Source organism: Sitodiplosis mosellana, unplaced genomic scaffold (assembly GCF_009176505.1).
Source record: "Sitodiplosis mosellana isolate CC-2019 unplaced genomic scaffold, AAFC_SMos_1.0 Smas_scaffold_2, whole genome shotgun sequence".
In the NCBI taxonomy this organism is placed as follows: Eukaryota; Metazoa; Arthropoda; class Insecta; order Diptera; family Cecidomyiidae; genus Sitodiplosis; species Sitodiplosis mosellana.
In genome coordinates, this window is record NW_022595245.1 from 4,252,544 (window position 1) to 4,272,449 (window position 19,906).

General features: G+C 35.7%; 2 protein-coding genes across 8 annotated transcripts; both read right to left on the reverse strand.

Annotated features, from left to right (window-relative positions):
• Nucleotides 1–1,228: 1,228 nt before the first annotated feature.
• LOC129565092 (uncharacterized) lies at nucleotides 1,229–3,202 on the reverse strand. The gene is made up of 2 exons (XM_055439498.1): nucleotides 2,916–3,202; nucleotides 1,229–2,840 (listed from the first exon to the last, which is right to left on the reverse strand). Exon 2 carries the CDS (start codon nucleotides 2,823–2,825, stop codon nucleotides 1,461–1,463), a length of 1,365 nt encoding a protein of 454 aa, XP_055295473.1. The 5' UTR covers nucleotides 2,826–2,840; nucleotides 2,916–3,202; the 3' UTR covers nucleotides 1,229–1,460.
• A 149-nt stretch (nucleotides 3,203–3,351) lies between these two features.
• LOC129565093 (short-chain dehydrogenase/reductase family 16C member 6) lies at nucleotides 3,352–19,373 on the reverse strand. Of its 7 annotated transcripts, none has more exons than XM_055439504.1 (8): nucleotides 19,239–19,373; nucleotides 15,139–15,930; nucleotides 12,142–12,295; nucleotides 8,826–8,950; nucleotides 5,360–5,470; nucleotides 5,024–5,268; nucleotides 4,796–4,912; nucleotides 3,352–4,664 (listed from the first exon to the last, which is right to left on the reverse strand). In XM_055439504.1, the coding sequence occupies exons 2-8, from the start codon at nucleotides 15,310–15,312 to the stop codon at nucleotides 4,388–4,390; spliced, it is 1,203 nt and encodes a 400-aa protein (XP_055295479.1). In that variant the 5' UTR covers nucleotides 15,313–15,930; nucleotides 19,239–19,373; the 3' UTR covers nucleotides 3,352–4,387. The 7 variants fall into 7 exon arrangements, with proteins under 7 accessions (XP_055295479.1, XP_055295481.1, XP_055295476.1 ...); XM_055439506.1 differs by having other exon boundaries at nucleotides 15,139–15,892; nucleotides 19,239–19,357; XM_055439501.1 differs by lacking the exon at nucleotides 19,239–19,373 and adding an exon at nucleotides 17,761–18,046.
• Nucleotides 19,374–19,906: the final 533 nt, after the last annotated feature.

Sequence of the window (19,906 nt, forward strand, 5' to 3'; positions counted from 1 at the left end):
TATCATTTTTACGAAAATCAATATACAAAAAGTTAAAAAATTATTGAGCATTTATATTGTGCATTAAGTAGAGCAGTTAAGTGCACACAACAATTCAACACCATCAGACATTTTAATTTATATTTTGAATAAAAGCCTTAAATTTACGTTGAAAATCGCTCACTATTTATTCCGAATAATAAATCTATTAGCCGTTCAGTAATATTTGATTTAAAACCTATTATTGTATAGTTTGTGCGAAAAAGATAAAACCATTGGCAAAATATGAACAGAAAAGTGATCTGACTTTTAGAATATAATATCATCATTTGTTTCATAAATTGTAATCACATTATTCTAATTGGCTCGGAGAAATTTTGACACGACCTTCAAATGACGTATTCCATCAAGACATTCCATCGCCAAATTTTGACAGTCAAGGCTTTGAATGGTCTATGTTGATTTCTAGCCATTTCCAAGTTATGTACTATTTTTTGAAAATGCCGGTAATTTTTATTCAAATTTATTTCCACACTTTCCACACAATATTTGTGCTAATTTAGAATATTCGAAGAAAAAAGACAATTGGGGCACTTATTTTAATATTTAAATAGGATTTGTTCATATAAATTCGTTCGAAGTACTTTTAGCTAATAATTTCAAATCATGATTTGAGCTATTTTTTGTTTTTTTTTTCTCATGAAAAATATCATTGATCAATTTTGATAAGAACGCGTAAATAATAATACAAGCTCAACTCAGCAATGGTTAAATACAATTTCGTCTAAAAAAATGAAAAAATCATCTAATTTCGTCTAATGAAAAATTGTTACTTTTTTTACGAATTCGTCTAATTTTTTTTCGAAAATATGAGAAAATGATCTAAAATTTTGACAATTTTTTTTTGTAATAAAATCGTTATGAAAATCGACAAAATCATCTTAATTCACAATTTCCGAGAAAAAAAATGACAAAATCATCTAAAAATTTCATTTCAAAAAATTGTATGTATTTTTACCTCTCAAAACGTGACAAAATTATCTAAAATTCCAATAATAATTGTTTGTTGACAATTATAGCCTTATTGATATTACTGCAGAAAATTCGTCTATTTAAAAGCGTCAGATTGCCAATAATCGTAGAGATAAAATAACGAATAACGAAGAGAGCTTCCAATGACAGACACCTGACAGATGATGTACAGGTGATATGTGTTTATATGTCACAATGAAATGTAAACAACATGAAGTTAGCGTTTATTTGACATTTTATTTGTAAACAATCGGTTACAATTTTAAATTCATGATAAATGTATGTTTGATCAACACATCAATCTCTTTTGGGGTGAATTCATGTACTTTGTATACATTTGTCAAATGAAATAAATTAAATTTAATTAAAAATCGGTTCTGTTTGTAGCTGCTATTCTGGTGTGTGTCGATAAAGCAAGTTTTTTGCAAAGCGTAAAATAATAAGTGTTCTTATTTCAACCAATCCATTTCGTCTACCGCGAATGAGTTCAATGCATTAAGATCGTCGCGGCGTTTTATTTCAATTAGGTTGTAATTAATTTTGCTGAATTTCCATTTCATTTCAAAGTAGGCCGAATCGCGTAGATACATTTCAATTTTGTTGGCGTTTTTAAGTTTCTTCCGTTCCTCGTCCAATAAATCCAAGTCGAGATTCATGAGACATTCTACTTCTATGTCTACATAAATCTTCTTCACGTTCACAGCATGCGAAATGAATGGTGTGATTTGATTGATATCTGTGATCCGTAGATTGATTTCTTCCAAATTGTGAAAGTTTTTCGCCAAACGCACAGCTTGATCATGTGATAAAACTTCACCAATACGGAGAAACAACATTCTGATTTGGTTTACCTTCATGAGGGCTTCAAATACATTCGAATCTGCATTGAGACAGGAGAAACCGTATAAACCTTTCACTTGCCACCATTCTGCATCCAATATATTCACATAAAATAATACATTCAAGAACAATCGTTTGTATTGCTGGTTGTCGTATAGTTGATTCAGGTTCGATACGATATCGCGCAGGCTATGACTTGAACAAGGTGCAATATCCAAGTGCAGTTCATCAAAATGTATCCATTCATTTGCCATTAGGATATTTACCGTGTGCATGAATATGCCATTTCCGCTATGGAAAGTGCGAACATTTGGATTCAGCCGAAAGAAGATTTTCAAGTTTTCTGGTGCGTCAATGGATTTTGACACCAAATAAAATTGTTTGAGCGATGGATACGATTGCAATAGCCATTGATTTTTTGTACCTCTTTGAGTGCATTCTTTGAGTTGACCATCATTCTTGATTATAATCAAGTGCTCCATATGTGTACAGTGTTTCAGCAAACATTCGTACAACTCACCATCAAACGTCGTCCCGGTGATTTTGATGATTCTCACATTTTTGACAATTCCAGCAATGATCCCATTGTCAATTTCAGCGATTTCACCTTTGTGAAACTCCAAACAATGAACGCGCTTGTTATGATGTGATATCATGCGATCGAACACTTCTGGGCCTGGATGCACTACCACATTACGGAACTGCGCATTAAAGCACAATTCCAACTTCTTTCTTGGCCTATATTGTGTTATGTGTACCGACTGCCATGGATAATGTTCTAAAAAATGCTCCTCGGTTTGTTTCTTCAATTGTTTGCAGGTTGTGTTCACAGAAACCAAATCCTTCAAACATAACCAGCCCAACACTGTTTCACCGGCCAATGCCATCATTGTCAGGAATTTATTGTCGTCGTTGGATGAATCATTCTGCACATTCGGTTCTTCTCCAACATTAATCGGCTCTGCTTCGGTCATTCCGTGACTTCGTAACTAAAATTAAATTTTTCCAAATTACAACACGTATAATTTGTATGCATTCAATTGATTTTTACAAAAATGGTTCACCTCAGACTTTGCTATAAAAAAGGATCAGAGAATATAAACAGATAACGCTTCTAAAACTAATGACTTTACTTGTGTTAATGTGTTTTTGGTATGACAATGCTTTGGATATTGATACACATGAAGTTGCTTATTGCCGAATTTGACATTTGCATTTTGGCTCCAATCGAATATGAAGTTGCACTGCGGGATTTTCAAATGTTTTGAGTTGAAAAAGTAAAATATATTTTGAACTGATGTTGATAAGTAGAGCCCAAAAGAAGAAAAAATGATATAAAATGCTTCGAATTTCATGTCAGTGACCGTTGTCCTTCGCATTTTTCAAATCTATAGAAAATCTAAAGAATCAAATGGCAAAACATGCGATATTTTCATGTCATTGAATAAACTTTCACACAAAAAAAAACACTTGCAGATATGACACAGAACAGTTGACAGGTTTTGTTGTAAATGCTATTTATTTCCATCCAAATATGATTTGACAAGCAAAATATGGAATTTTTTTTTTCTTTCTTTCGTTATCGTGTTTATTTCGGAAAATGGATTTTTCAATGTGGATAATAAAATAACCATTGTTTCTACAAAATGTTTTCAATATTACCAAAAAAAAATAGATTTTTCTTACAATTTTCATCCAAAATTACATTTAAAAAAAGGCAACTGTTTTGTTTTTCCATTTGGGTATTTCTAAAAGAAAGGACACCCTAAGAAATATCGTAGAAGAAAAAAAAACGAAACCAAAATTAAATCTAAAATGCTTATCGTTTACAATTCTCTCCATCGTTTTTGTTTGCACTTAAACTACGAAAATAAGACCATACATCTGGTTGAATGCTTTCGCTTTTGTTTTCGCTTTACAAATAATAAGGTAAAAATCTTTACAAACTAAATCACTTTTTATTCATAATATTATCAAATAGTTTATATTGATGCTGGAATTTGTGTGATTTTCTATGTTCTCAATTTTGTTGTTGTTGTTTGTTCATTCGTTCTTCTCTCATAAAATTACGGGGTTTTCTCTTGTTTGCTTATCTAATGCTACTCTAAACTGCACTCTAATGAAAAATATCAAACTGGTACTCAATTATTACAACACAACAGAAATGAAACTATCGGAATATTGCATTAGATGTGTCTGTTTTATCGCGTCAAAGTATGCGGGAATTAAGATGCTGTGTCACTACATATAGCTTAGATTGAATTAGTTTGAATTGTTCGGATAACAAGTGTCGATTTACGTTTACGCAATTTGTTTTAAATGACCAAACAATTAGCGTTTTTCTTTTCATTTTTTTGAATTTCAGCTGTTGTGACATGAAAAAAATCACAACTGGTGGACATGACAAACAATTTGGATCGAGTTATTAAAAACGGACTGAGAATGACAACTTGTTATCGGAATCATGCGGCTGTGTCGAATATTATAGGCAATTTTTTGTTTCCTTGGTAGTATAGTTCAGATCTTGATGCACATTTCATAGCACACGTTCACCAATTGATGGCAGACGCTTGATGAGCAACGATGCACTTTTGTTGTTATTCAAGTTATTCAAGCTGTTGTTGTTGCTGCCATCGGAAAGGATTGTATTTTCCTTGTCCGACTCAAGGTCAGCCGTTGTTTCTTTTTCGAGCAATAGTTCCTTGGTCAATTGGCGCTGAATGGCTGGCAAACCGTGCAATAAATCATGGGCTGGAGCCGCATCGGGCACAATACGACGCAAAAATCCTGAAGCACAACCCCATGGGAAAATCCTGTTTTTGAACAAAGATATTTTGAAGGGATTAATTGCATTTTAATGGTTGAGGAAATTAAATCGATTGGTTTTTATTCCTGATTTTCTTGTTCATCTCAATGATACTGAATTGAAACCTCATTCACTTACCATTTTACACAGAGCATCAGTTGAAGGTAACGTGGAATGATGGCGAGTTTCTCCTTTCGTTGAATGGCTGAAACTACACGATCGGCAACATCGTCTGATGTCAATGTTGGTACCCATCTGAAAAGCAAATTTGTGATCGGGTAGTTTTCATTTCATGAAACAGCTTGAGTTTTGTACCAAAACTTTATTTCATTTTCTCAAATTCGAATTGCTCGACTAGGAACTTACCTTGAATTAACGTCATCAAACATGCCAGTTGATTGGATAAAGAATGGGCAAATGCAAGTGGTTTGCACTTGGCTACCGAGCAATTCCAATTCCAAGCGAAGTGCTTCGTCAAAGCCAACGGCAGCAAATTTACTCGAACAGTAGTCAATCAATTTAGCGATACCAACGTGACCGGCGAGCGAAGCAATTGTTACAATGTGACCATGGTCTTTTTCAAGCATAGCTGGCAAAAAGGTTTTTGTTGTCTAAACAGAAGCCAAAACAATTCAGAACTCTTACTCATCTCGGTTTGTACGCACATTTCTGTGGTGTCAATAAAAAAAAAATGTAACATACCCAAAAATGTGCCAAAACATTGACGTTGAATGATCGCTCGATCAAGTGATCAGGTGTATCCAATAATGCACGTCCCGAAACAACACCAGCATTGTTTATCAGCATTGTGATCTGTAATGGAGAAGAAAAAAATTCCATTTAAAAAAAAATCGCACTTTATGGGAATATTACACCGAAAAGGCAATCGGCACCAAAACAATCAATAATTTTCTATTTTAAGACTGGCTAAGTAAACAAATGTTAAAAATAGTGATGAAAAAAAAATCATCAATTTCATTAACAACCGCCAATCGACAATCTTAATAACAATTAATTCTCACATAGCGTTCATAACTTCTAAACGGTGTCGAGTCTGGTGTACGGGCGGCTTTCAGATCAGCGCTGCCCGAACCTTCTCTCACGCATTTTCGCTAATAACAACTTTTCGCACATCTGCGCTGTATTGTTTCCATTCCATTTGGGAAACGAGTTTTGATAAAAGCTTTTATACATACATCGAGTCTTTTTCTCTTGTCTCGTCTATCTATTCCCATCAGTGTCCGAAAAAAAGAACAACAACCACTTCATTTACATGTCGGAAATGGCTAGAAAAAAATGTCGTTATTATTGAACTCAAATTCGAACTCTGTCAATCAAGTGTTTATACTTGAAGTGTATTTTTCTTCTCGTCTGCCGTATGGAATGGCAGCCATCCTTTGTTGTTCTCACCAAACATTCGGAATTGACACGGACACTTTAATTAAATGTAAACAACACGATTATTTCGTTTGTATTGACTTTTTACATGATCTCTCGCACACAAGGTGTGTATACACGAGCGTTTTTCTTAAATAAAAATAAACTAACCAAAGAGAGGTAATGCATTTTGTGTCGATTACCGTTTTCTTGTGCGGCCACATTTGACTTTTAGCCGTAAATTGTTGTTTATAGTCAAATGCAGCCGATGTTATGCGCAGCCGAATGGTGTGTGTGTGTGTGTGTTAAGCCTATGCGTTCAATGCACTTTCAAGGCTTATTTGCAGCCCACATTTGTTTTTGAACATTTCCGATCGTCGAAAACAAAGCACACACCAAATTGGCTAGCATATATATTGCATTCACAATGCACATTACCACAAACACATTGTCTACAGCCGTACATGGGTTCAATTTATAAGCCATAACATACTAGAACTGCATGCTCCGATCGATTGTATGCACAAGCACATTGCACACTCACACTCGTGAACATTCACATAAAACGTGCATTTTAATGTAACTAACCAAAGAGCCATTGAAGATATGACTCTTGAAATTAGATTCGCATACCAACAATGATACAAACTATTTGCCTCGTCTCAGTCTATTCATTACCGGTTTTCCATGTGCGAATTCATATATATAAAATTGAGTTTGGTGCAACTCTGCAAAGTCGAATGTACTTAGAGATCTTATGCACTCGATGATCATCACATTGGTTTCGAACCGAGAAACGATCTTGGTTTCCTTGTTGTCGATTCAAGAAAAGAAAAACAAAAAATCATAAACAAGAACAAGACTTGTAATTCGCCAGGAAATGCTAAGGATACTGGATTTTCGTGAAAAATTAAAAAGGCTTCAGAAATTGGCAATAATGTTTAAATAAACGAGAACATCAATAAATTCGAAGACAGTCTGACCCGTTTTTTTGAATGAAATCCAATCGCATAAAACGAGTTCAAGTCTTTCAATGTCGTTTCGTGTTGCTGTCAAGGTGTCAATCTTTCAACACACTGTAATTACCCGTCTTTTTTTCTTCTCTCTTAACAATCTGCGCGCATTTTTGCATGTAATGCTCAGAAAAGCCACCTTAGAACTTTGGATTTCTAAGAGAGTGGAAAAACAGCAACCGTTTCGGTGTATCTATTTCAAGCATTGGCAATGACTTTTAAACGCACTTGACTAATTGGGCTATTTTGAAAATCATTAAATTTGTACTTAATTTTTCTTCATTATATTTATTTTTTGTTATGTTGATTATGTGTTGTTTTTATTAGAGTCGGTGTCTTCCATTGTTTGAGCTTGTAAATTAAAAATTGAAATGATGCTTTTTAATTGGCATGATAAAAAAATAAGTTTTACTGTCACAATTCATAAATTTAGCAAAATAAAAATAAGCCAGAGGTCTATTCGCATATTATTTTCCATTCGAGTGACGTTTTTAATTACATAAAGCACAAAATGTCGTGTAACATAAAGCCGCACGAGTAATTAGTGGAGTGAAAATGATGCACGTATCGTAAATTACAAACGGCAACAAGCTCTGAATGTGTTTTTTTTTATGAAGCCATACTGAACAGATAATATGCAATTTCATAATTTAATCACGTTTTTTTTCACGTTGAATATGTGACGGTACTGATGAACTATGAAATCTCTTGCAAGGTATTCCAAAACGATTATTTGGAAGATTTTCGGCGTAGATTTGCGCTTCGAGCAATTCACGCCGATATTTGCTCGCAACAAAGTCATGCTGATAATTGCTTGTAACAATGATCTCGATAACTCGAATGACAATGAAAATCACTCTGCTGTTGTTACGACCGAAAGTTTTAATGGAATGTTTTTTTTTCGCTAGTGACGAAAGACGATGAAATAACAAAAATTGAGAATGAGCCATTTGTTTATTCGTCTATTTTAGTTCTAAGCGTGAATTTTGCGTCAGTGATTCCGCATTATTTCAATGGTACGAACCTAGTGAACAAATGCACTAAGATAGACGCGGAAGCAATTCCGCGAAGCAACCTGAAGATGTTTTCAACAACTAGAGCTATTCACTTTCCCTACCTCATTCACGGGTTTTAGTGTGTATGTGTTTTTTTTTTTCGTTGTCCTCAAGTTGACATCGAGGTTGTACTCGATAACGTTTTCGAAAGAAAAAACTAATATATATACGGCGAAAAAGAAACGAGAAATTGGAATTATATCTAGCCAAAGAGCCATTTACATAACCAGTCGCAATCTAATGGCATCGATTCTGAAAAAAACACGGACAACCAATCGCATCTTGAGCAAAATTGGCAGCGGAGCTGTTTTTTTCTCGTATCGTTCAAAACACGATGAACACTGTTTATAAATATACACACCAATACACACATACATGAATATCTAGTCTCACTCATACTTTGACATTCAAGTCCATAGCTCATCCATGGGACTCAATAGAGCGCTTATCGCGTTGCGATCGAGCAACATTGAATGGAAAATACTTGCTGAAGCAGACGTAGAAGAATAACCGATGTGTATTTTTATAGCTGTTTAAGAGCATACAACTCATTTTTCTTAAGCCGAATGAAATAGAATCGATGAAAAAAAAAGTTAAAATAGAATGGTTTGTTAAGAAATAGAATTGATTGTGCGGTTGTTGCCCAATTTTGTGTTCCGACGCAACAACAACAAGAGCAAAGAAAGACGATCGAATCGTTTCGATCACATGAACTATACTTACATCACCAACATCACGACGAATAGCGTCAGCTGCTTTGTAAACCTCTTCTTTCTTCGATATATCGACCTTGTAACCAACACAAGTGCCACCATTAGCTCGAATCATCTCAACGGTCTCATCAATACCTAGTAGAGAAAAATGCGAAGAAAAACAATAGAAAAAAAATGGTAAAATTGATGATAAATTGGACAATTTGTGGATAAAAATACACGTTACAACAAAAGTTATTGTTAAACTCGGGCTCCTAAACGGAAATATTAATGTTCATCATCTGTTTTCAGCCATGCGATTCAAATGTGTAAACTAGCTGATTTATAACAAATTATAGCATCACATTGCAAGTTATTGCTAAATTTTTAACAAGTTCACACGGCATTCCTAATGAAGATCAATTAAATTAGATGCTGATTAAGCGTTTTTAACCCATTGAATATCAGCTCAGGTGTCATTTATTACTAATGATGTTGGAAGCCACAATTTCCTAGCAATTTCTTCCTTTTTTAAATTCTCTTTTTGAGGCGAAATTGAATTTTCGGCCATTAAAAATTCGGTTTGAGGAGAAAAAACACTTTGAATCCACCTTTTTGCGCATCGTTGAAGCACGAAAAATTAGATCTTTCGAGAAAAATGCTTACGCATGTACACACAAATCTGTCAGAGTGCTGTCTCACGGTGACTACTTTGATGCCATTCTCTGTTTCCAGTTCATTAATGATTCAGTCATGATTAGCTCAGCTCGTTGCTGCTGTTTTTTCCCTACAATTGCTTGATTCGTGTATAAGAGAATAGACTGCGAAAAAATGCCGATCGCAAACAACAACAACAGAGAGAAAAAAATGAACGAATGAGGAACCGGAGACTACGCAGTGTTTTCATAATTTAGGCGATTCTTTTTTAGGTTGATTATTATGTAAGCTGTAATTTGATTTATATAAATCAAAAAAAGTAGCGAGTAATGTGGCTTTTGTGGCCGACATTCGGTTCAGAGAGAGAATATATCTGAATGTGATAAAAGAAAATATAGGTTGTGCTCCAATAATGCCAGTTCATTAGTGTGGCTGAAAACGAGAGCGCCACATCTTTTGACGTGAGCGATCTCTCTCTCTCTCTCTCTCTCTCTCTCTCACCCCTCTCAAATCGTGTATATCGATATAAATGAAGATTTGAATTGGTGGCTTTATTTGCACGATGCTGTTGTTGTTGTTATCTCAGATAACAAACCAGCAAAGCGCCAGAAAACGAGCAGAAAAACACGATTCAACTCCTTTTCAACCGAAAATAACTGAAAGTTGAACAAAACGTAAATGAGACCTTGATTTTCACTTTCATTTATCTCTTCATTTGTGTTTTGCCTTATATTTTTTGGTCATTCGGCTACACGTCGCTTAAGCTAATTGACGCATTTTTTCCGTCAATTTAAACGACAAGCGATTGCACGCGCTTGGGGCGTTTACGCAGAATACATTCACTTTCGGCGAGAAAGAATGAAAGACTTAAATGCCCCCTTAAATTGTTCGTAAACGGAATCCGAAAATGTGTGTCGCGCGCTCGCGCCCATGCACACATACACACGCACAGCATACGGTAGGAGTTCGACGGCACAATTTGTATCGATAAAAAAATAACCGTATGATTTTGTTTGTTTGAGCAAGTGTTTCTTTTTCTCTTATTGTTGTTGTTGTTGTTGTTGTTGTTGTTTAGTTTCAATTAATCTCCTACATTCTCTCTCTCGCGCGCACACAACGAATGCGATGAAATAGAAATGAGGTTCGTTGCAACGCGCTCCAATCATATTATGCGCGAATATAATTTAAATTAACCTTGTGCTTGTTTTATTTTCGTATTCAATTCGATTTCGATCGTACACTTCTCTCTCATCATATGCTCTCACTCTCCGCCGCGCGCTACGATTATTATACAAAGCATTGTTATACCGACACATCATAAGTGTTATGGAAGTGCCTCTATTTTTTTTATGAGCGTGAACGATCGAGCAAAAGAAAGATTTGCAAGAAGAAGAAGAAGAAGAAGAAGAAGAAGAAGAAGTAGGCAAAAAAATGAAATAACATACTCAGAAAGAGAAGCTTATTTATTGAGCCACGTTGTATTCGCGGTCGAAATTACGTCGGAATTATGTGATTGTACTGCTTTGCCACAGAAGTCTAGCCATAGTATGTGTGTTGTGTTATTTTTAATAACACGAACTTATTATGTATTGTGTAAGCAGCACGTTTTTTGTACGTAACACATGCGCGAATAGCCCCCAAAAAAAAACAATATTGATACCTCAATTGATATGATACAAGAGACGAGTGAGAGAAGAAAAAAAGTGAATGTGACTCACTCGATCGGCTAATTGATCGAAAACACCTGAAGCACTTCGATTCGTGGAAAAACAAAAATTCTATATGTTTTGCCGCTTCTAATCAAGTCAACATGGGAATTGTTCATTAAGAACACACAGAACAATCGAGACCGACAAATACGTCATGCGTTGATTGCAAGTGATTAGCGCATTTAACGGACACTTGTTTCCATTTTCGAGTTAATTTTTTTTCTGCCGTGTGTGTAACATCGGCAAATGCTAATTATATAGTCGCGCGTCTGCGCGGTTTAACGCATAATTGTTGATGCAAATAAACGAAATTACCCATAAAATAAGATTATCTGTTTGTTTTGACCGTTTTGTTTTTTTTTTTTTTGTTGTTTTCTTCTCATTTTTTCGACAATGTCGTCTTCTTTGTTGCGGTTTATTGTGTTGTTGTTTACCATTTTTATCATGTGACGAAGGTAATGAGACGAATACCACTTTTCACTTGATTCGGCGCGATATTATTCATATTTCATATGGCCATTAAACAAAACAATGAATATGATTATTTCTGTAATTTTCATCACGTTCTATCCGGTGACCGGCAAACACAATCTAAGTATGGCTACCCAGATGTGCCATGAATCTTGATTACGGGCATCGTTGTTGTTTTCGCGGACAGCGAAGGAGAGGGAGAGTGTAAAACGAGCCTATTGTCATGATTCTGCTAAGCAAATAGAGGTCTTTTGCCATAGGCCACAGAATATTTCGAATAACATTTCACGAAATTTCGACAAAATCAATTCGAGTCGGAAACTAGTTTTCTATTCGATCCTATCGAATTTATGATATTGCGACGGTATAATTCTTGTATTTCTTGATAATGGCATAGCTACAGATATCATAAAAAGTGTGCAATGATGAAAAAATAACGAAAAATTGACACAAAAAACATAACGAGATGAAAAAAGAGACGAAAATAGAACGAAATGTGTGTGTGTTTACCTTCTTGTTTGATATCCCAAATGACGATGTCAACACCTAATTTTGAAAGTCTCAACGAAATCAGTCTTCCAAGACCACCGCCGCCGCCAGTCACAAGAGCTAGTTCACCTTGTAGCTTTTGCTCCGGAAAGCCAAACACTCTGTAGAATAAGTCCTGCGTAAATACGGAACAGAAGAGAAACAACAAAAAAATCCAACGGTAAAAAAAAATGTAAAATGGCTATAAATCTATTGCTATGGAATTAGTCATGAATGTGTGCCAAATGAATTGACGGATGAAGATAAGCGCTTGTATAAAACCTCGATCACATCTCGCTATGCAATACCTTTCAAAAAAAAAAGTTCAATGCAACATAACAAAACCACTTTTCCGAATCGAATTTTATCACAGCTGCCGTTGCTACCGACCGCCACCGCCATTGAAGCAGGCGATTAAAACGACTTCTTTCACACTTATTCAACCTATTTTTAAGCTTGCCACTTTTTCAGAAAAAAATCGGAATAAAGAGAAAAAAAAAATTATAATTTTTCTCTGTGTGTCATGCTTGTAAATCATGGTGACGAACCATGATCTCGGTTGAATCACATTGATATTATGTATTAGAGTGTATAAATTTAACATATCAAAAGGTCAATTGAGTTGTAGAGCATTTGTTTCAAAATATTTTCTTCTTCTTCTTCTTCTTCGGTGTGGTAAATGGTTACCAACAAATTTCGGGTGGAATTCAAATATTATTCAATTTTATGATGTTCAATAATTGATTTGATACGAAAAATTCGCGGTGCACAATGACGAACGACAACGCTCAAGGAAATGAGCAAATGGCTTAACAACAAACAATAAAAATAAAACCCTAATGACTTGTGTGTGATTGCCCATAAACGGCTACTTTGTAATATTTTGAAGTGTTTACCGCACAAACCGACGAAATAAATCAGAAGCTCAAGATGTGTGGCATTGAAATTCTTTATAGCAGTGTTTTTTCTCTTTATCTTGGAGCTGTTTTCTATGATTTTCATGGGCTAATGGGTGTCGTTAAGCGTATCGTAGAGAATTCAAAAGTAACGTTGTTCGTATGTTCACAGTTTTGAGTTTAGAATTTGGCACTACTGCGACTAGTTTTGCATTGATTACTATCCAGTTGGGCATCATGTGATGCTGAAAAAAATGGTGATGATGCCAACGCCGCCACTGCTTCTGTCTTGTTATTTGTCGTAGTGTTAAGAGCCTATTTCTTTGCCATTCACAAAATCAAACAAAACATTTTTTTCTGTATTTAACGCTGTGTGTGTGTATTTAAACGGTGCTTTAAATCAAATATAAACATTTGACATGGCCCAATAGGTATTTGGCTGGATTTTGTCGACTCGAATCTCTTACTGACGCACAGAATAAATTAAAAGCAAAACAAAGCATTTTTTGTGATGATGTTTATGCGCGGCACTGCGCGGAAAAGAAGAAAAGAAACAGGTAAAATGAAACCGAGACGATATTTTTGACTTCGAACAGCAAAAAAAAAACGAACACTAATTGGCCAGTTGTTGGACAGCGTCAAATAAAACAATATAAACATGGACTTGCGATACATATTTATATTTTCGGCATCATGATCGTCGTCATCAGGAATCGAATACATCATACTCAGGAAAAGTTTTATTCAAATTTCATAATTCAAAGGTCGAAGAATAGGTTTTTCCTGTTGTCGTTCTATGCCGGTCGAACACACAAGCACACAAGTACGAAGAGCCGTTTTTGCGTGTTTTTAATAACTTACAAACGGATGTAAAGAATTTGATGACCGGCTGAAAGAATGTTGATTGGATGGCCGGCCAAAGATTACTTTTTCGACGGAACAAACGGCCCAAAACATGAGATTATGTCGTTTCTTGCACGCGTTTTTTTTCGCAATAAATAACTGTTTTGCCAAAGCAATTCCACGAAATGATACTCTCATCTACGTAGCTGAAGAGTTAAAACAAAATACAGTGCGCGGTCGAACCGTATACTCGTAAATTCAAATCTTTGCAAAGTGATTAAATCGGCAACATCGTCACCATATATATTTAAGTTTCTATGCTCAATTTAATTACATCACCGTCGTGTGTCTTAATCAACAACGTCAAAAGCAGCAGCAGCAGCCGCAATATGTCGCGCAGAGAGACGGCATCAAGAAAGAGAAAAAATATGTTGCAATTGATTTGCTTGTGCAAAAATCTCTGCATTTATCTGTTCCACTTGCGGTGAGCCTGATGTTTCTTTCGAAATTGGAATCATACAACTTGGCGCCGAATCCAATTTAACGTCGAGTGCACGCCGTCGTTGCGAGACCATTCGAAAAGAGATATGTGAATGACATAATTGTAATTTTTATAGTGGTATCTTCGAGATCGAGATGCGGCACATAGCCGTCATATCGTTATCGCCTTGGCATGTAGAAGACTCAACCGCGATTAAAAAAAAACAATGTATTTTTTCTTCCTATCATAGCCATTCAAGTTGTGTTTCGTCAAAAGTATTCTAAATTATTCAAGCGATTTTTGGTCTAAAAATACGATGGATCGAGATTCATGATTGAAAAAAAAATACAAGAAAAAAAACTGATTTCCAAACTTGTTTGCATTGAACGAGACAACGATTTTGGTACAAGCGAACACACAAAAAAAGCTGTAAATCTAATGTGTCCCGTGGAAGGGAATGACGTCGAAAGTTCTGAGATCATTTGCCGATTTTAAGAGCCGACCACGAATTTTTTTCTCTTTTCCTTTTCTTTGACGTGAAAGAGAGTTTTTTTTCTGTCGATGCGAGCGTGTGTGACCAGTCGATAAATCGAATTCCACACACACACACACCGAGCCTCTCTACAGATGATAAATTAGAAATTTGTGGTTCGTTTCTCGAACGATTTTGCGCAAACATTCCAAAGCGACGAAGAAAATGAGATGAATCTTAACAAGATGATCGTATGAAAGCATAACAGTTCTGAATCGGGTACTCACTTGAAATATGTATCCAATGGAAATGGATAAGAACACAATCACATCCCATAGTGTTAGGACGATTGTCGTGAGGATGCTTTCGGCTGTGCCTGGTTCCGTTTTCGCTGTGGATGGCTGTGCTGTTGTGTTTGGTACATTGCCGTTGCCGAGGGTAACATTATTTTCTCCTGCCATTTTTTTTGTCTTGTTTTCCGGTCTTTCTTTTAACTTTAAACTTAATCACTTAAAGAGTCACTTTTTCTTTGAACAATTGCCAAATTGATTCGTATAAACAAATACGTTGATTGATCACTCAAACACGTCAAAGCATGCCTTGCTTCTTTTGTATGGAAAAAACACAAAAATCACACACAAATTTCACCGAGCGCACCAAATTCACATGAACTATTTGCACCGTTAGCCCTCCGAAAAATACAATCAGCAAGCAATTTAGTTGATTTTTTGTTTTGTTTTCGTTTGTCTCTTTGCTGTGTGCGTTCAATATAATCGCTTTCACGTTTTATTTAAAAAAAATACGACTCTCAATGAATGATGTGGTTTTGTGTGTGCGTCTTATTGTACAAACACACTGGCTGGTTGCTGCTGTTGGCCTCTGCAAAATGCTGAATGAATTACCGTGGTGTTGTTGTTTTTTTTCTTCTTTCGTTTCAATTGCTCGTGTGTGCATGCGCGCGCGCGTTACCTCGGATAGAGTGGTTACTGTCGTTTTCTACCGACCCAATGGTGCGGTGGTTTAATTGTATGTTATGCAATTCTAAATTTTAAAATACAGAAGAGAGAAAAGCAATCCAACTGAAATGAAAACGTGAAAAAAGATGATTATACTACACAGTCAAAACAGACTGAGAATGGTTGCATTTTAAGCATAAAAAACTCTAATATAACGATAGGATATCATCGAAAAAATGGCATGTGCTTGATAACTCGTTTTTATGTGTGTTTTTTTCGGGCAATATAATTGAGAGTGATAAAATAACGCATGTACGAAAAATAAAAAGAAATGAGACACGTAAACGAAACCATTTTGAAAATTGGAATTCTCTACCGTTCGAACAAAACGAAAAAGTGATAATAGCGTAGAAAATGTTTGCTTTATGTAAATAGACGACGCGGTTTGTCTTTTTGGTCAAAAGTTGAAAGCGCCACGGCAGAAAGAAAAACCAAACAACAACAACAACAAGAGACTCGACCATTCAGAAATACGCGCGCTGCTGTGTGTATATAGTAATTACGGAACAATACAACATTTATCTCGTTAAAAAAAAATTTCTCGTTGTAGTCTCTTTCGTTTTGTTACTGATTAAATTTCACTTTTAATATTCACGCAAATCCGTATTTTTTCATATGCTCTCGCCGATTGCCCCGCCACTGCACACCGAAGCACAAGTGGAATATATTGATGCGATAATCGCAGTGCGGCTGTTCTTTGGATAGTGCGCGCCAAGTTGAAACGGTTGAATCGAGAGTGCATTACATTTTGGCTACTTCAAAATAAAACAACAATAACTATGGCTATTGAAGAGCCATACGATTGTATGGATAAACTCTTCGACATGCTATTTTAGTCACTGCCCAGCGATGATAGTCTCTGCCGATGATCGTCATTTTTTTCCTCACTATACGAATCTTTTCCATTCGCGTCTAGACACCATACAGAAAACCGAACTGAAACATACGAACTATCGCGAATATTTATGTACTTTGTACGAACTTGTTTGCAATTACGTGTTTCCACACTCATTGAAGCAATCTCAATTTTTGTTTATTATTATAAGGCGGAGGGGAAAAAATATATAAATCGTTTTCTTTTGTTCCGAAATTGTAATTTCGTTTGGCAAACGAGAAATCAACAACATAAATACATTTCCACACATAACACATGCTTGTTGGACGCGGTTCAAAGAATCCACCTCTATTTTACGCGATATTTTTTCTCTCGGTATTTACGCCGTTTTGTACTAGCCGAAAGTAAGTTTTCTATCATTTGGTAATTTTGAAGGAAAATTTTCGTTTCGATTTTATTTTCATTTGAATCGAAATTTAAACACGATGAAAAAAAACCAAAAAAAAAGAGAACGATAAAAACCATGACGGAAAAAGGTATAAATTTCCGATTAAACACATGAAAAATTACAATTTGATAACATTCAGATTTTTTTTAACTAGCCTAATTTTTGTTGTAACAGAACATATTTTCATTTTGTTCAATTTTCAAAAGATTTATCAACAATTTTTGCTATATGGGAAAAGCTCACGAATTAATTTGCAACACTTTTTATTATTATTATGAATGTGATTTGCTAATTTTTTTGTTGTTGTCATTAAACAAACTTATGTATGTGCAGTACGCGAATGAAGTGTGATTGTGCAACAATTTGATACTGACTTATCATGACTTTTCAATCTGATTTGTTTTTACTACGATAGATTTTTTATTTCAACAATTCGCGACGAAAGAAATCAAAATCGTTTTCCGTTCAAACACAAGAGATTCAAAATGTAAGTAAAAGTCAAGCGAGAAACAGAGACAGGCAATTTTAAAAACGAACCTCAAAGCAACGATGCGAAATGGTTAATTTTAAAACGTGAACAGAAGAAGACGAAAAATACAAAAAAAATTACTATGAAATTGTATGGTGCACAAAGTGAAGACGAGAGTGAACCCGGTACCGTGTGCGTTTCGATCGAAACGTATGCTCTGACTGAATGTCTTTGGCATATTGGCTCGAGAGTGAGGCTTACTCATTGTAAAAATTTGCTCTTGTATTGGAATCAAATGTTATACTAGAAGCACAACAGCAACAGTAGTGGCAGCAGTGGAAACAACAATAGCACAGCGCTCACACAGGCAATGGCAAGTAGTAATAATACAAGCGCCGACAGCGATAACACCACAAACACAATGTGTGTTGTGAATCGGGGCCCGTCGCGCGTTTGTATGGTTTGCGTATTATTATTATGATGGTTTTCTTTGCGTCTTATTTTGTCTTCGTCTCTTCATAGGCATCACATCACTTTTGCCATGCGTACAACTCAACCGCAACGGCTCAGGTTCAGTTCGTAATTTTTCCTTCTTCTTCGGCTGACCTGACACAGCCGTGGCTGACAATCTGTGGTTTTTTTTGGTCAATCATTTCCGAATATCGACGGCGGAGAATGTAAACACTGTACTGCACCGGCCGACGACATATCCAAAATCATAGTAATTTATTCACAACGCAACAATTATTCGGTCAAAGTCTTTCAACCATATTAAAACCCATTTTTTCTGAGCCGAAAAGTCTTTGCAACGATTTTTTCAAAAAAAAAACAAAAAAACAAAAACAAAACAAAACAAAAATGCGATTTGTTGCCAAAGAACACAAGTTCCGCGGTTTTTCGGTCGTGTGACATTTATATTCTGTCATCGTTATTAAATACGATGAAAACAACGAAGTAATTCGTGTAATTACCGTATGCTCTGACAGTTATCGATAAAAACACAGACTGATTCTGATTATTATAATAGGAATCAAGAAATTCTGTCGACCAAATACGAAGGCCCAGAGTGTACGGACCAAGCGCGCGCCATATCCAACAGTGTTAATTAAATTTAAACGGACAACGTCATAAGTATCGATTTATTCGGAAGACTTATCGTTAATGGTTCATTCAGCGGGCTGCAATATTTGTAACAATCGATTTATTTCACACGTAGGAACTGCGTTGTTTATTTTTTGTAGGAGAAAAGGTCGCAAATTGGATTTGCAACGTTATTTTTATCACAGTTCACATTTAATGCAGCAAAAAAATGTATCGCAAGTTTGTTGCACTACGGCTTGAATCATGCAAAACGTACGTTTCAATACAGTCGCCTTCTGAAGATGGTGGATTGGCGTAGTAAAATTGTGCAACACAAACCAATAGAGCTACACGGTATGTGCAATGCAAAGAAGGAGCGATAAAAATCAAAACGTCAAGGACTACCAAGCTTTGCATGAAAATTCCGCAAACATTTAATCGGATTCATGACACAAATCACCAAATTATTTTTGTATTCAATTCGGCCAAAAATAGTTGAAGAAAAAAAAACGGAAAGTAGATACAAAAGAAGCACTTACATAAGCCGTTGACTCCAGAAATTACACTGCCATTTGCATAGAGAGTGGCTGCTGCTATTTTTTTTATGCAATTGTTCATATCTGTTTTGTTTACTGGATTCGGAAAGTTCGAGTATCTGTCACTGGCAACGATGACGACGGATATGACAGTTTTGAACGGCGCATGCCTGAACGTGGCGCTGGAAAGAGCGTGAATTGTGTGTATAGACATGTGTATGAACAATACAGCCGTTAGGTACAATGCCATTCGATTTGTGTGCATCTTCCATCGGCGATACGAACGAACAACAGCTGAGTGAATGCTTGCTTGAGGATGATTAAGGGAATGGAAGCAAGGGAATGAGATAAAAAAGTGGTGATGCAAGAAAATAAAAGGCACACGAGCGATAAATATGCGCGACATCGATTTAATCTCGATTCGACGATGTTTCGGTGTGATTTTTTTTAATGTGTTCTTGGTTTAGTCTGATTCTTGCGAAAAGAATTTTTGCGTACGTGATCATTGTCTCGAAGGCGGGTAAAGTGTGTGCACGTGAGGATTTGGGCCCATCATTGTAATATTGTAATCATAATTATTGTGTCAATTCCACCTATTTTATGCATTTATTGAACCTGTTCTCGTTATTACTTTATTCGGCTTTTTCACCGAAAACGCCTTTTGTATCTAT